Raw genomic sequence first — 15,366 nt, 5'->3', positions numbered from 1 at the left:
TCATATTTATTAACACCCTGTGAAAACGTCCTACAAATTCATTCAATTTCTCAGCGGCTAGTGTAAACTTCATTGAAAGACTTCTTTGGCCAGCACAGTATAGGAGACATCAGACGAGCCTCGTAGTGCTCAGAGAGATCAATGACATCATCACTGTGTGACATCAGGAGATCAAATTATCCTACTGAGAAGAGAAAAAAAATGGGGGAAGCACAGGTCAACTAAAACAAGAACACTCAGGTGTTCCACCTCCTCGGATTGCCAGCTGAAGACTTTAGCAGCCCCCATCAGTCATCCTGGGCCTTCCCATGACTAAGAGACTCCGGCAGGCAAAATCCCCCCCACTGAACCCCCCCAAGTCCCTTCACATCTGCCCCAAATTAACATAGCAGTCAGTCCCCGTTCCCTCTCAGACACATGAATCTTAGCAATGAAATTGTCTTTGCAGATGTACAATGTAGCGCAATGGCGGGATGGCAGACGGTAGGCGGGTTGGGGGTTTGTGGTAACACATAATGAATGTTCCAATGATGGGAGTTGTGCAGGAGTCATGCAAAACCACAAAGGTGCTTGTTTCCCTTCTTTGCATTTTTTTTTCAGAGCCTGAAGGTGACATCACTTGCAATCACTGACAGATGTCCACATTTGCTCACATGCAAAACTTCAACATCTCCAAAATTCTGCACAAAACAGACACTTCTGTCCTATCACTTTTACATGTTTTCTATTGTAACATGCAGACAATCACTGAACTACTTTTGTACAGCTTATCCAACTCATCCAACTCAACCAACTCATCCCCAAGCATCTTTCGCAATGGAGCGGGAATAAAACGACCGTGAACTGTTTTGTTTTAAATGAAAACAAGCACACGCTCAGTCAGTTTATAGAGAGCGACCAAACAGCTTTTTCAGTCACACAGTAATCAGGAATTCAAATAAACAGCAAATAAGGCGAGGAGGTGGGGTTCACTTACCATCATCCTGGCATGTAACAATCAAAACCTGAGCGATGGAGAGCACCAAAAAAAGGAAAGTCCTTAAATGTACAAAGTCCATCATGTCTATAAGAAAGACATGAGACTCCCTTGTGAGTGAAAAGGGGGTAAGGGATTAAAAAAAAGGGGAGAAAAAGATTAGGTTATCACTGCATGAATACCAAAGAGCCTCTCCTTGTAAGCAGCAAGCAGACCCAGCCCAGACTGCCTGAGTGCTTTTTTTTTTTTTTTTTTTTGGTGTAGTTACAGCTTTAAATGAGAAGAATGCTGGCCAGCCTAATTTTCCTCCCCCTTTTGTCAGCCCTCTCCCATCCCTCTCACAGTGGCTGAGAGAACTACACCCATGTTCACAACTTTGTATACTTTCCAATCATTCTTTATGCCACCAGTTTGCAAGAGTCTGAACACAGAGTCTTTCACCTTCCAGATAATTTTTGGTTGAAATCAACCCATTTCATGAATATATTAACAACAGTTTAATGTATTTTTAGTATGAAACTTGTTCTGCTTGGCTTAAGCGTAATCAACGTATCCAGTGAAAATGGTTAAGTTCACATATTTGTACACTGAAACATAAACATGAGTGAATTAGCCTCCACGAACATGCATACAGTATACAGAATGTAATTAAAATAGTAATGGAGTGGACAAGATGTTTGGGGACTTATGTTTCTAACAGATTTAGATAATTAAACATGTTGTTGTTCTTGAGAAAAAAAAGTCCATCCATCCATTCTGTGAGCTGCTTCTCCTCACTAGGGTCGCGGGCGTGCTGGAGCCTATACCAGCTATCATCGGGCAGGAGGCGGGGTACGCCCAGAAGTTGTTGCCAGGCAATCGGGAGGGGGCACATACAAACAAACAACCATTCCCACTCACAGTCACACCTACGGGCAATTTAGAGTTGTCAATTAAACTACCATGCATGTTTTTGGGATGTGGGAGGAAGCCGGAGTGCCCGGAGAAAACCCACGCAAGCACGGGGAGAACATGCAAACTCCACACAGGCGGGGCCGGGGATTGAACCTGGGTCCTCAGAACTGTGAGGCTGACGCTCTAACCTGTCGCACACCGTCCTGCCCAGAAAAAAAAACGTAACATCATTAAATGAATAAATTAATTATTGACTTTTTTTTATTATTTTGTTATACTTTAATGGGGACAACTGGGTACACTAAATAAAAATTAACATGTCCTGTGCACGTATGTGTTGGTGTTCTTTGGGGTCATTTTGGCTGCGTTTAACTGGGGGAGGAAAAACAAGAAATACATTTATCGTTATTTAACCTCTCAAGAAACAAAGTAACTCTAGCTGACTAAATTTAATGTATTTTATAATCTATAATGTATATATGATCCAGAGGATTAAAAATAATAATTTGTGTAAATTTGAAGATAACGGAGGTTAAAAGATGCCACAGATTCTGACTCTTGACAGAAGTGGCCGCAGTACAAGATCACAAAAGACCATTTTATTGCAGTCTTTTGGTGAACCAAACAGCAAGGAAAGAGCTTGGGAAAAAAAACTTGTTCTCTTTAGGCAGTAATATAGAGTTTATAACACACAAACTTGTAACAACAACAACAACAAAATAAATAAAATAAAGTAAACGCTGTAGACTGTATACTGCTGTCTTGTGCTGAAAATCAAGGGTGTCGTTCAGTCGGACTGTCCGCGAGAGGTAAACTGCAAACTGATAAAGTGTGTGATAGTCACTGTGGGTGGCCATCATAGTAGGTGGTCAAGATAAAGGAATGCAGGGTGTAAATTTTGAAGGTGCAGGTCGTCACCTCCTGACTTAAGAGTATTGGGGACATGCTTCCAGTGACACTTTTACATGAGGACGTTCTAAATCTATGCATGACATGAACCAATTCTAAGATATAAAATATCCTGTTTTAGTTTAAAATACACAGAGGTTTAAAGCATATGTAATTTATCTGAACATCAAGCATTTACTGTGTCACCTCGACTGATAAGGCAGTTCTGTCAAGCTAAAATTTTAAATGCCACTGATTCCTCTTTGAATGTATTTCATAAGTAGTTCTCAAGTGTTAACCTTCAAGCTTCAAGAAACCCCTAAGTTACTGTGGCAAAAATAAAAAAAACAGTCAAACAAATCAATTCAAGTCCCCACTAAATTTCAAACAAGTTATTACGTGGGTTAGCAAATGATACGAAGTCATAAAATCTTGCTTAGTCACATCATGTGTTATTAAGACATTAGCCAGTTTGCATTCAGTATCTGTACTTGCATAGGTTGGTGTACTAACACATTCGGACTCACATTAATGGTCCCAAAACAATCTCTGTATTGTCTATTATTATAGTTTTTTCAATTTAAACACACAACTGACATGAAGCTTCATGTTTGACGAGCTATCGGTGACTAAAGTTAATGCAGCTTACCTGTCGTTATGACTTTTACAGTGACGGATAAAGTTAGATGTCTTACTTCTCGTCTCTTGTCTTTGAGGTGCACACCTGCATGTTGCCATTCTCTTTTTCTTGTTTTTATCAAAAACTTCCTCCTTAAAGCTACAGTAAATGTAATCGAAGATGCACTCTCCATGATACTTGCTTCATGAGGTGGCCTCTGCTCTCTGCATCAAAACATACGGGTAGGTTGTGAGGTTCGCAGATTTTCAAAGGTAAACAGGCAAGATTCTTGTCTTGTAGTCTTGTAGTTCAAGTCTAAGTCGAGACGAGCCTCATGAATAATACCAAGTCAATGAAGTGGAGTCCCTCATAGGTTTTAGCCAAGCAAGTCCCAAGTCATAAATTTGGCAACGTGAGTCGAGTCAAGTCATGTGACTGGAGTTTACCAGAGACGGCCTGAAAACAACACGTACGTCTCTGACAAGGCTTCTCTACAGTGATACCGTTATTGATCTTACATTGATTCAGCAGTAGGAATTAGTTAGCAAACAATTCTTGATTGCTCTTTCCACACTAGTCCCAAGTCTAGTTGCAGGAAACAGCTCTTTGCAGGATTGCCATAAGTTTGTGTGAGTATGTGTGTGTTTGTGTCTTAAAAAGAGGTGGGGGCTCAAACGAGCTAATGAGAATGACAGCTGTTTTTTCTTGTCAGCCCAACCCACAAAGCCTAAGTGAGCCAATCCAGAGATCCTCCTGCAACAATCCTCTCGTGAAACATCAACATTGTAGCTCCACAAAGACTGCCAGCAAACTCCTGCTCACTAAAGACGGCGGTGCAGTGCTGGAGGCAAGGAAGGGGCTCTACAGATTTGTGTACATCATGTTCTTTTGTATTGATTGTTATACACAGGCCTTACGATCGATTTTTCTTCCTGGACTGTCCTCATATCTGTGCTAATATTATTTATTGCAGTGGTTGGCACTGCATAGGCACCAAATCTAAAGCCGACAGTTTCTCCATACCAACTGATTGATCCTTAGTTTCCCCCTCAGGTTAAAAAGTGTCTGAGTGTCATCCTCGAGAACTTACAATTAGTCCATTCTCATATCAATAACATAACTCAGTCAGCATACTTCTATAAACACAACCGACTCAGCTCCCCCCTCACCCCCCAATACCACCTCCATTCTTGTCCACAGTCTTGTCACCTATTGTCTCTCCTCTTCGGTGTCTCTCATAAGTGCCTCCATAAGCTTCCTGCAGACCACATAAACGCACCAAATCAGAAATCCCACAGTTCAATAAACCGTTTCTCAGGATCTGTATCGAAATTGTACATAGTAAAATGTATAATTAAAATGTCTGTGTATACTACTGAACTACTAGATGGTTATGAAATGAATGTATAAGTAAACATAAAAGGGATCTCTATGGAGCTTTTTTGGACATGGTGGTCAGTGGAAGGGGGAAAAAAATGCTATTTTAATCAGAACTGCCCCACATTTAATTACATTTTCTTTGGATACTGTGCTACTCCTGTGATTTTATTTGTGTCACCTTTAAAGAGATTAGAAGACAGACGGCAGAAGAAGCACAACTGACAAATGTCAGGTAAGAAATTCATAGCCAGAGTTAAAAGATGGACAAAAAGGACTTTGAATTAGTGTTTTGAAAATAACCCAAATTTGACCTATGGTAAAATGCCATGACCCTCCTTGAATGGAATGTAAAGGACAGTGAACCTTCATGTGTGTCTTTTAGATTAGAAAGAATGAGGGATGGTGCAATAATCAGAGAAGATGTTGAGAAATGGCTACGTTATACTGTTTAGCTTGGGCCAAACTTTCTTTGTAAAACATTTGAAAAAAAACACAATCCATCCAGCTTGAACCATCTCAAACTGGATGTGATCAGCAAAACGTCTGTTCCAAATATACAGTAGATCCAAACCAGAAGAGAAATCCTAACAAAAAGGAGTGATATGGTATTTGTTTGCGAGAAGCACTGGGTGCCAGACTGCTGTGTTTAGGCCAGTTTTAAACATCTGCCTTTTCCAACCAGTGTTCATGTGATATGAGCTCAAACCATGAATTACCCGTGTTTCCACACTACTTTCAGTTCACAGTAACTATGCATTCAATTTGGTCAATACCAAATTAGTGACAAGTCAAATAAAAGGTGGGCTTTGATGAGGTAGAAAATGCTTAAGAGAATGTAAGCCTTGACTTCCTCATGGAAAACTCTGCTGTTGTGCTCACTTCCACACTCCTCCATCACCGTTACGTTGCACTGAGATTCAACTGCCAAGGCTGATATTTCTGAACATGCAGTTTCTTTTTCTCATCTGCTTAAGTCATCTTGCTCCCATGCACCCCCAATGCAACAAGACATCCGAGAAAATAACAAAACACAACTTGGGAGGGGAAAAATAAATGAATAGTCAATGAATTGTGCAACACAAACAGCCTACAACATGCTTTCAGTTTTGGGTAATACCTATGTATAACCGATGTTGTGGCTGGTGAATGTGTACAGTCATTGAGATTGGTTTAAATTGTGTTCTCATCAAACAAGGAAATATGGTAACCTAAACCTACATAATAGCACTCATGTCTCAATGGACTTTAGGGAGGTTTACCTAAAGTCCATTGAGACATGAGTGCTATTATGTAGTTTCATTATTGAGAAATTAATTGTTTCTAATGTCTTCCTGGTGAGCAATTGAGTCAAGGGTACATATTTTATTTAAAAACAATGTGAAGTGAAAATAAAAATGTCATTTGACACATGACAGGGTAGAGTATTGTTAAGAAGCCTGTCAAATTTGAATGAATAAAAGAGAGCGAGACAGCTAGTGGTCTAGCAAGCTACAGAGCTAGCTCGCATGGTCGCCTAATTAGTCACCTCTTCACTCTGTGGGTCGTCTGTGGGTCAACATATAAGAAACACTGTAGCCTGAATAACACAAAATACATAACACTTCAGGGAAGATTTTACAGGTTGTAGGCCAAGCTTGCTAGCTAACTGCACGTTGTAGTGATAGGAATAGGCCGTTATTATTACTAAGTAACTCGCAAATGTGCACGGTAGCCACTGATTGTATGAAGGCGCTCCAGTACTTCTATAGTGGGAAGGGCCGATTCATGCCAGAAAGCTTAAGTACATACTTGAGCTTTGTTTTTCCCAAAAAATCTGGACAACTGAAATGGTGAAATAGAGTGTAATGCCATAGCTCAACAATTCAGTACTAAATTGTTCTCAATCTATGCATGTTTTCAGCATTTATTTTTAGACGTTTAATCTATTCAGAAACAAATAATTGAAATCACTTAACAGGGTCTTTAAGAGAACCCAGTACAGACATGCCATGTATACTTCCCTTTCAAAAGTATTGGAACAGGGAGGCCAATTGCTTTAGTTTTCCTGTCAACTGAAAACATTTGCGTTTGATGTCAAAAGACAAATAAAAGAGATTTTCTTCCAGATATGTAGTGCACATCTGCTTCTGATACCTAACTCAGATTGCATTACTTGGAACAAAACTCAATATTTTTAGGTGAGCAAAATTATTGAAACACAGACTTAGAAAGAATAAAGTTACCGGACTCACCCGACTTTTACATTCTTCTTTTTTTATATACTTTTCAAAGCGTTCACCCTAGCCTATTTGAAATCCTGTTTGGGTGGTTAGTCCCTCCGGTCTGCTCTTTCGCAGGTAGAATGCAAGCTTTTTAGGCTTTAAGTCTGGAGATTGTCTTGGCAACCCTTTTATTGTTTTGGGTTATTATCTTGCTGCATGATGACGTATCACCCAATGAGTTTGGTTGTCATTTTCTATGAATTGCCAGACAAAATGTTTCTATAGACTTCTGAGCTAATTTTGCTGCTGCCATCATGCGTTACATCTTCAGGGAAGATTAAGTAGCCGTTCCGAGAAGAATCTATGCAAGACATAACCTCCACTGAGTTTCACAGAAGAGCTTGTATGTTGAGGATCACGAGGAGATCCTTTTCTTTCTTTTCTTGTTTGAGCCTTTCAATCACTTTGGTAAAAGTGAGTCTTTGTCTCATCAGTCCATAAAACTTTCTATTACAATTCTTGAGACTTGTCATTATGCTTTTCAGCAAATTCCAGCCTGACCTTCCTATTCTGCTTACTAATGAGTGGTTCGCATGGTCTGGTGTTGCAAGTGTACTTTTTTTCAAGTCTCTGGGGGAAGACATCTACATCCCATCGGAAGCACCAAATTCATATGATTGTTCCTCAATGCAATCCACTTCCTGTTGGTGTATTTGGGTTGAAGTCTGATCTTCCTGTTCATCCTCTAATGTAACTCAGAGGAGCGACATCACGTTCTACTATTCACCAACACATTTTAATCAGCTCCTGCAAAAAGACATTTGCATCCATTTAGCCTGTGATTTCTTGCCCCCTTTCCCATTCTTTCAGATCACAGCACTAGGAGCTTTATAATCATGACGGACGTTCTTAAAAAGAGTGTCGAAAAGTTAATAGAACAAGTCCCAGCATACTTCCCGAAGGCGGAAACAAATAGGAATGCTGGATGCCAAATGAAAAAGCATAACCATAGCACTGCAGTCATCATTCACAAACTCCAGAACGCTCCTCCAAGCCAGAAGCAGAGAGAACCAGCGGAATGGATTTCCTCAGCCATATGGGATGTATAAATGGGAACTAAGTAGACAAGTCAATTGATAAATATTTGTGTCAATGTAATACTGCTAAAAATGCAATTCCTGTTGATTGGGCTGGTGAGTCTACGTACAGTACATCATGCCTTTGTATTACACCCAGTTTTTGCCTTTGAAATACTGCGTATGGAACAACCAGACAACAATCGGTACAGAATAATGGTTTTACTAATGCATATCCACATGTACATGTGGCTTTACATGGTAGAGAGGAAATGATTTTCACCTTGTGGAAAATGTGAGGAGGACTGAGGCCACAGAGCATGAGTCATTGGCCAGCTATCTTTGAGGGGGATGGGAGTCTTGCCTTGGCGTGCTGGACATGTTTACTTTTCAGACAGAGGAGTTGGGAGGAACAAGAAGGGGAGTAAGGATGGGTAGAAACTAAAGTGATCAAAGTTACTGTACACATGACATTGTGTCACAAGTTGAGGGGTTTTGGGACAAGAAGACAGTAAGAACGAAGATTTGAAGCACATGCATTGAAAACACTGAGTTGACGTCGCTGTGTGTAGGGTGCAGCGATGTCGGTACCAGGTTGTGAAGTTGAACTTCCAATACTACAAGTAGAACACTGTCCTGTTGTGTTGAAAGCCATGTCACAATATGTCACGCTAGATGATACCCACGCATCTATTATGTGATTGCGGTGATCCGTGTCGACTGTGTAAAAGTGCCGTTTTGCTGGTTTACAAATTAATTCCCCAATACAATAGTTTTGCAGGATATCTGTGTGAAAAATCCTTATTATATTTTAGTAAGTTAAAAAAATAAAAATAAAATACCAGAATAAGAGCTTCCAATATCCCGATGACGTATCGAGCTGCTCCAATGTTCCATGACCAGCACGAAAATGAAAATGTTTCTACTAAATAAAAACGTTTGACTGATAACAGCCTGAATCTCCTCTCCATTTCTCTGAAATAGCCTTTCCTCGGGAGTCTGAGGAGAATGATACCTGCTTGTTGGAACAGCTTCGGCTCGCTTTTAAAAAATGAGCCATTCCAACTTGCCATTCCTGATGTTCTTTTCCCCAGTATCCACACTATGCTAAAGATGGTAGTGAACCATGGCAGTCTCAGCCTTGAGATGTATTGAGCGCATCTTTTTCTGACAACTTCAGCAACCTTGGCCTCGAACATGTCCCATTGTGGATCCATCGCTATGTCATATCATATCATATATGCTGCAAACCCTTCAATGAGAAATATTTCCCAGATTACTTTGAGTTCCGACTTAAATTCTGGTTTTGTAGCTACCGTGGAAATTGAACTTCATTATAAACTGAAGACTCCATGTAAAATATTTCCTCTGACTTTGTTTAACTTTCCAACCCTTTAGGTATCGCTTGCATCTCACAGAATCTAGCACCCAAATCTTTAACTTAGGTCACAACGAAACTTCAGTCTATCCAAATTTCAGCTTTCACTGATTTGAATTAAACCCCGTTCACGATCACTACAACAGCTTTGGTAAACTGAGACACTTTTGCACACCACCAGTTCAATTAGTTGAATATGGCAGGGTAGCAAATGCAGAACTCATCCAAGCGCTGCTAACCACAAGCTTGGAAGCAATTCTGCAAACGGAGGCAGAAAAGGTCCAGGCCTCATGGAGCTTTAGTTATAACAGCGTGTCGTCTTACAATGTATTGTGGTTGAGGTCAAACCAAGTGTGTAGTTTTTGTTAATGCAAGTACTGTATGTGAATTTCAGTGTGTAATGCACAAACACACCGTACTTATTCAAATGGCTCAAAATGCATATAGCAACATTTGAGTACTGCAGTGATGTCACATTTTTATTGGGTGGATGCCCGTATTTTTGGTTTCCACAGCCGAAGATGGACGTCAGGAGGCGGGGTGTTTGGAGGGTGGGATCATGACTGTTATATTCCAGTCGCCACTGCAGATGGGCAGACTACCCCGATGTGTCTGGTAAGGGCAGCGAGTGGGTGGGGGAGGTTCTTCCACCCTAACTGCAATGTGTAATTTATTACTTTTTGTGGTCTATTTGCCAAGAAGAAAAGATGTATCATTCTCCAAGGAATGGTTGTTGAAATCTGCAGGGCGCATTGCTCAATGAAAAAATACAAAGCAGCTCCTGTACAAAAATTACTCACCATAATTATGTTTTATCATTGGCAGAGACTAAAACAAAAACTTGAAACTTCTGAGCCCCTCAATGTTTGTAAATCACAAAGGATATCGAGCAGTTCAACATTGATCTCTTCCACTCCCACCCTTTAATCCTGTAACAACATTTCAATATGTTTGCATTGAAATGGTCTTTGTCTACTGCAGGCTATTTCATACAACTATTCATGTATACAGAGGCCTGCAACTTGCCTTGACAATAGAGCTGAGTGATGGAGAAGAAAACCTGACCTTAGGCAGGTAATGCTGCAAATAGCTGATAGATGAGTAATGACAAATCCTCACAGCGGTATTAAATAAACCCTGCTGGGTTGTAGTTGGTACAAGTAAGGAGTATGAGTAGCGCCTGCAGTTACGTGTGTCTGTCTCTTATCTTATTCTTTTCACGAGTGTGGCACTGGCAAGTGTTAGGTTCACTTGACAATAATTCATGGAGCTCACCTTCTAATCATGTACGGACTTGTTAAATGCAGAAGGAAAAGCTAAGTGAGTTGTCTCAAAGAGTGAGGAAACATATTTGCTTGATAGGCTTAAATTAATGTATCCATTGTGTATTACAATGATAGTTTTAACCTAAATATTGTGGCTAATGTTTTCTATATTACCTTAAAAAAACAGTGGGAAACACTGAGTTTGATTTTAGCCTTACCGTGGGTGTTTCCCAATTCTGAGTTCAACCAGAGGCAACCAATCGTCATGCCCCCAGGTGTTGGCCCTCCCCCATTCTCAACTCTGGAGGTAAGAGAATGAGGAACGAAACTCCTGTGAAGAGGGCTGTATGGTCAATCTTCGGATCCCAGTTCTGACACCAAATGATATTGTGCAGAAAATGTGAGCGTTCATTAAGTTTTAATTAAATGGTTAATTAAAACAATAAGTTCATTAAGTTTTAATTAAATGATTAATTAAAACAATAAACTACAGAATAGGTTAAAAATCATTAGAAGGCTCTTTTTTAAATAGGGATGCTCGGGACATTTGATTGTGAATCGTAAATATTATAATATTTATTCAACCCTCTGCTCCTTTTCATTAGAATTTTGTGTTTTGTTTTGTAAACATGTTTGTATGTTTGTTTGGTTTTCTTATAAGTAATGAAATGAAGTTTTTTTTTTTTTTTAATGCAGGAGTACGTAGAGAGATTTTGGGTATGAAATGTTCAATCCCCCGCTATATCAGGGTTCACCAATCACGGTCCTGCTTTATCACAGATTTTTCTGTTAAGCATCTCAATTTGTGTGTGTTGAAAAACCTATACAATGTGTCTAAAAAGTGTGTTCAAATAAGTTCCAATGTGATTACAGTGTGTGGAAGGGGTATTTTAAGGCTTAAAATATAAAACATTTTTTTAATTCCATTATTCTCACATATTTTCTTTGTATTTTATGCTTGCGAAATGTTCTTAAAGACTGTAATGTTCTTAAAGACCCTGCAAAGAGAATTCTGAGGTTTGTTTCCAACTACATTATACATGTTTGAAGATAATTGCTGAAAACGTGCAAACACAGAGAACAATGTAGTACTCAATTGTTGAGATATACTGTAGCATTAATCTGTTTCACACCATTTCAGTTTTGGACATAGGGCTTGGGCCTCGGCATGAGTCGTCCCTTCCCAACTATGTAAGGACGCTCGTTTGCATCAGTGGTTATCCGGCACAATTGTGACATGCAGTTAGCTAGCTAGCTGTGCCTTCACCCCGAAAAATGCAACTTGCCTTTGGATAGTCTACTGGGATGGTTGCTTTAGAGTGCAGATTTTGAGGTCTAATTTTATGACACTCTATGACACTCTTCTTTGTTGTGTGTCACAATAAAAGATGTTCATTTTTACTTGACATGGACTTTTATAGCATGCGGTAGGGGTATTTCAGGGGTATGTTATATCACACAACAGTTAGCACCAATACAGTACATCTAAAGTACGTATACACTATTTTGTCTTTGCATCTGTAGCTCATCAAGAGTAATTCAATCAAATGTCATCAAGTTAAAGTCTACAAAATCTACCATAATGGTTATTTACCTTAAAGTTGGCCTTTGTGTGCACTGAATGTACACTGAAGCTCAAGTCAAACAATGACCTCATTGCTTAGATCTCTCCACCACATTAGACTGGGAAGGCAGAGTCATTATCGTTGTTTCCTGTAGATGCAACTGGCCTGGAATCCCCCAGTCTGGGGAGGATAGAATCGCTTTAACCCTTTAAACTGCTGAGTCATACCCTGATGTGGTTGTTTGGGTGGAAAAAGGTTCAGAGGGCAAAACCTCACAACTGGGATTAGTGTAGGATGTGTGCTGAATGCATTGGATATCGACATGCCAGCAATTCAACTCCTTGTTTAGCCTTGTTCAGCTAGAGCAGATAAATGAATGTGTTCTGCGCCATGCACAAGCACAAACTCATCTGGAGAGGGGAAGTTTTGACATTGTTTACACTGGTCCTCTTTTGCAGTCGCCCAGGTTTTTCCTCCATACAAAAGCGTCCATTTTGGCTTTATAGTGGAATCTGGATACAAAGTGTCAAAATGATCCAGACTGTTCCGTCTTTATGCAGTAAATGCTGTTGATATGCATTCACCTTTATCATTAAAGTCCCCGCAAAGTGAAAATTAATGTCTTTTTTAATGTCTTAATGTCTTCTAAATTTGACACACCACAAAGAAGAGTGCTGTTTACAACCCTGCCAAAATTGAACAACGAAAAAAATTGGCAAGCATACAAAATGTGACTTCAAAATCAAGCCGTTCTTATAAACGCTCATATGCTGTGGGCGTGTCCGTTGAATGCAATGAAACTACGTCCCACTCAACTGTCAATCAAATAGCACTTCTACAACCAGGAAAATGGATGCTACATCTAGCATCTTTATGCCTACAAATAACTATGTTTGAGTTCCTTTCTATCCGCATAACAAGTTCTTGTATAGTAAAGGGGGCGGGACTTATCCCAGACTCCAAAGTGCATCGCTGGTCACCGTTTCAGCCACTCCACTAAAAAAAACCTGAAATGGCGAAAAAAAAAAAAAAATGCATTATGCAGATGTTTGCCTTGTTGTAATGTTTATGTCACTTCTTGTGTCATTTCTGTTACTTTGAGTACGCCACATAACACATTCACTTCAGTCAGTATGTTTACATCAGGGGTGTCCAAACGTTTTTCAAAGAGGGGCAGATTTGGTCAGATGCAGATGTATGGGGACCGACCATTCGGCCTGACATTCCTCGAACCATTACCGTTGTAAATTTACATGTACTGTAAATATGTAACTATATCACTTTGCTGTCTGCAGCTTAGGTCGATATTGCTAATGAGAATCTGTTGTCAATTGCATAACCAGGACAGTTAAAGGTTAAAATAATCATAAATTAAATACAAATGAACTATTTTATGTATTTATTGATTTTGTTTTAATGACAAAGAATAGTATAGTGACTATAGTATTCTGTCATCTGATTTGACTATACTATAGTCAAATCAGATGACAGAAATTTGACAAAACTGTGGTTTGTTTATCACAAAAATATTTATTCACTGAGACTCGTAGCTCGCCTTTGTAGAATTTTCATTTGAGTCACGGGCTACTGTTAAAAAAAACGCTAAGGTGCTTCCGGTTGCTTCAGTTTTTCAGCGCATTCGTTCGCCGTTAGCTTGACGTAGTTAGCATGTCTGGTAGTGCCTCTTAATATTGAATTTTTTTAAAACAGCCACTTGTCACTTGGCAAATTAGGCAGAAACAGTTGTTTCGTATGTCAGTGAAAAAAATACTCTGATTTCCACTTGTCCTGGAAATGGTGGCCCTCGTCAACTTTCCTCTTTTTAGTTTCAGTTGCCATTTTAGAAACGGGGTAAAAATATAGCATAGGGGTAAAAGTTCACACACGGGTCACGTGACAAGTGTGCGAACACAGATCTACTGCCACCCCCAGGTGAAATATAAAATTGCTTTTTTGTATGTGTGTATTGTTTACTGTTTACTGGGAAACAGTGCTCGCAGGCCACAGATCATTGATTTTTTTGACAGGATGCTTCGGACATGGGGCAGATTTGGTCAGGGGGCCGGACTTTGGACATGCCTGGTTTACATGTACTAAATAACAACAATTATTGTAGTATTACATCGAAAACCAAATTCCTCTGGCATGTACTGTATGCATTTCAATCCATGGAACATCGGCACTAACATTTAATTCCCAAGAAAAGAAGATCAACGCGGGTGCATACACGTGATAGGACAGACAAGGTAAAAAATTGTATATGAATGGAAAGAATTTTTTTTTAATAAAAATGGTGGTATGTACAGTAAATTATTCTTCATCTTTAAACTGACATGATGGGGATTTTATTTTTTTATAAAAGAGATAAATAATGCCCTGGATATGACATGTAAAATGTGGCCACACTAGAGAATTGTTGTGGTCACAGTACACTAAATCACAGAGAAAAAATACTGTAGCTACACCATTTAATATCATTCCCATGAAGAACTGCGTGAACAAATGGAATGCGAGGAAACTGCAAATCAGCAAGGTTTATGGTAAGGGCCTTTTCTTATTCTATTCGTCAAAAGCCTGCAATGCCAGGCTTTTCAATATATCTTTATAGCTCATACCCAGCCTAAAATAAAATGTAAGCATACTATCAGTGCCCATTCTCTTTAGCCCCTGCCTCTACATTTAAATTTATAGAGAAGGAACGTTCCATTTCCTACACCAACTGCCTACAGAGCCACAGGTTTTGGATGGCCACAAATTATTATTCAGCGGCCTTAAATGAGCATTTTGCTTCTCATTGCCCAAATGAAAAATAGCTAAATGAGTGGGAAGACAATCCACAAGACGTACAGCAGTGTATCTGTTTAAACTTTATTGCCTTTGAGCACCAGCAGAGAGCCAAGGCAGATCTCATTTGTGCAAAAAATTAAACATTAGCGCATGTAAGGAATTATAAAGTTCATTTGATTTTTTTTTTTAGTTATAAAGTCCATTTGATCACAAAAAAGTAATTGCTAAACAAGCTGCAAAGAGCATTGTCGCCATCTAGCATGGCATCCATTTGGCCAAAGATGGAATTGAAACCACTTGTGCACGTAAAGTGGGACATCACAGAGATGTGAAAAAG

General features: G+C 39.5%; 1 protein-coding gene across 1 annotated transcript in view; it reads right to left on the bottom strand.

Annotated features, from left to right (window-relative positions):
• The window catches only part of col5a2a (collagen, type V, alpha 2a), a 44,110-nt gene extending 42,904 nt beyond the window's left edge, over positions 1–1,206 (bottom strand). The window contains exon 1 of the mRNA XM_061692865.1: positions 977–1,206. Within this exon, the coding sequence (XP_061548849.1) occupies positions 977–1,061 (85 nt within the window). The 5' untranslated portion in view covers positions 1,062–1,206. The remainder of the gene's footprint in view (positions 1–976) is intronic.
• Positions 1,207–15,366: the final 14,160 nt, after the last annotated feature.

Source organism: Phycodurus eques, chromosome 12, assembly GCF_024500275.1.
Source record: "Phycodurus eques isolate BA_2022a chromosome 12, UOR_Pequ_1.1, whole genome shotgun sequence".
Lineage (NCBI taxonomy): Eukaryota > Metazoa > Chordata > Actinopteri > Syngnathiformes > Syngnathidae > Phycodurus > Phycodurus eques.
This window is presented reverse-complemented; position numbering and strand designations above follow the sequence as displayed.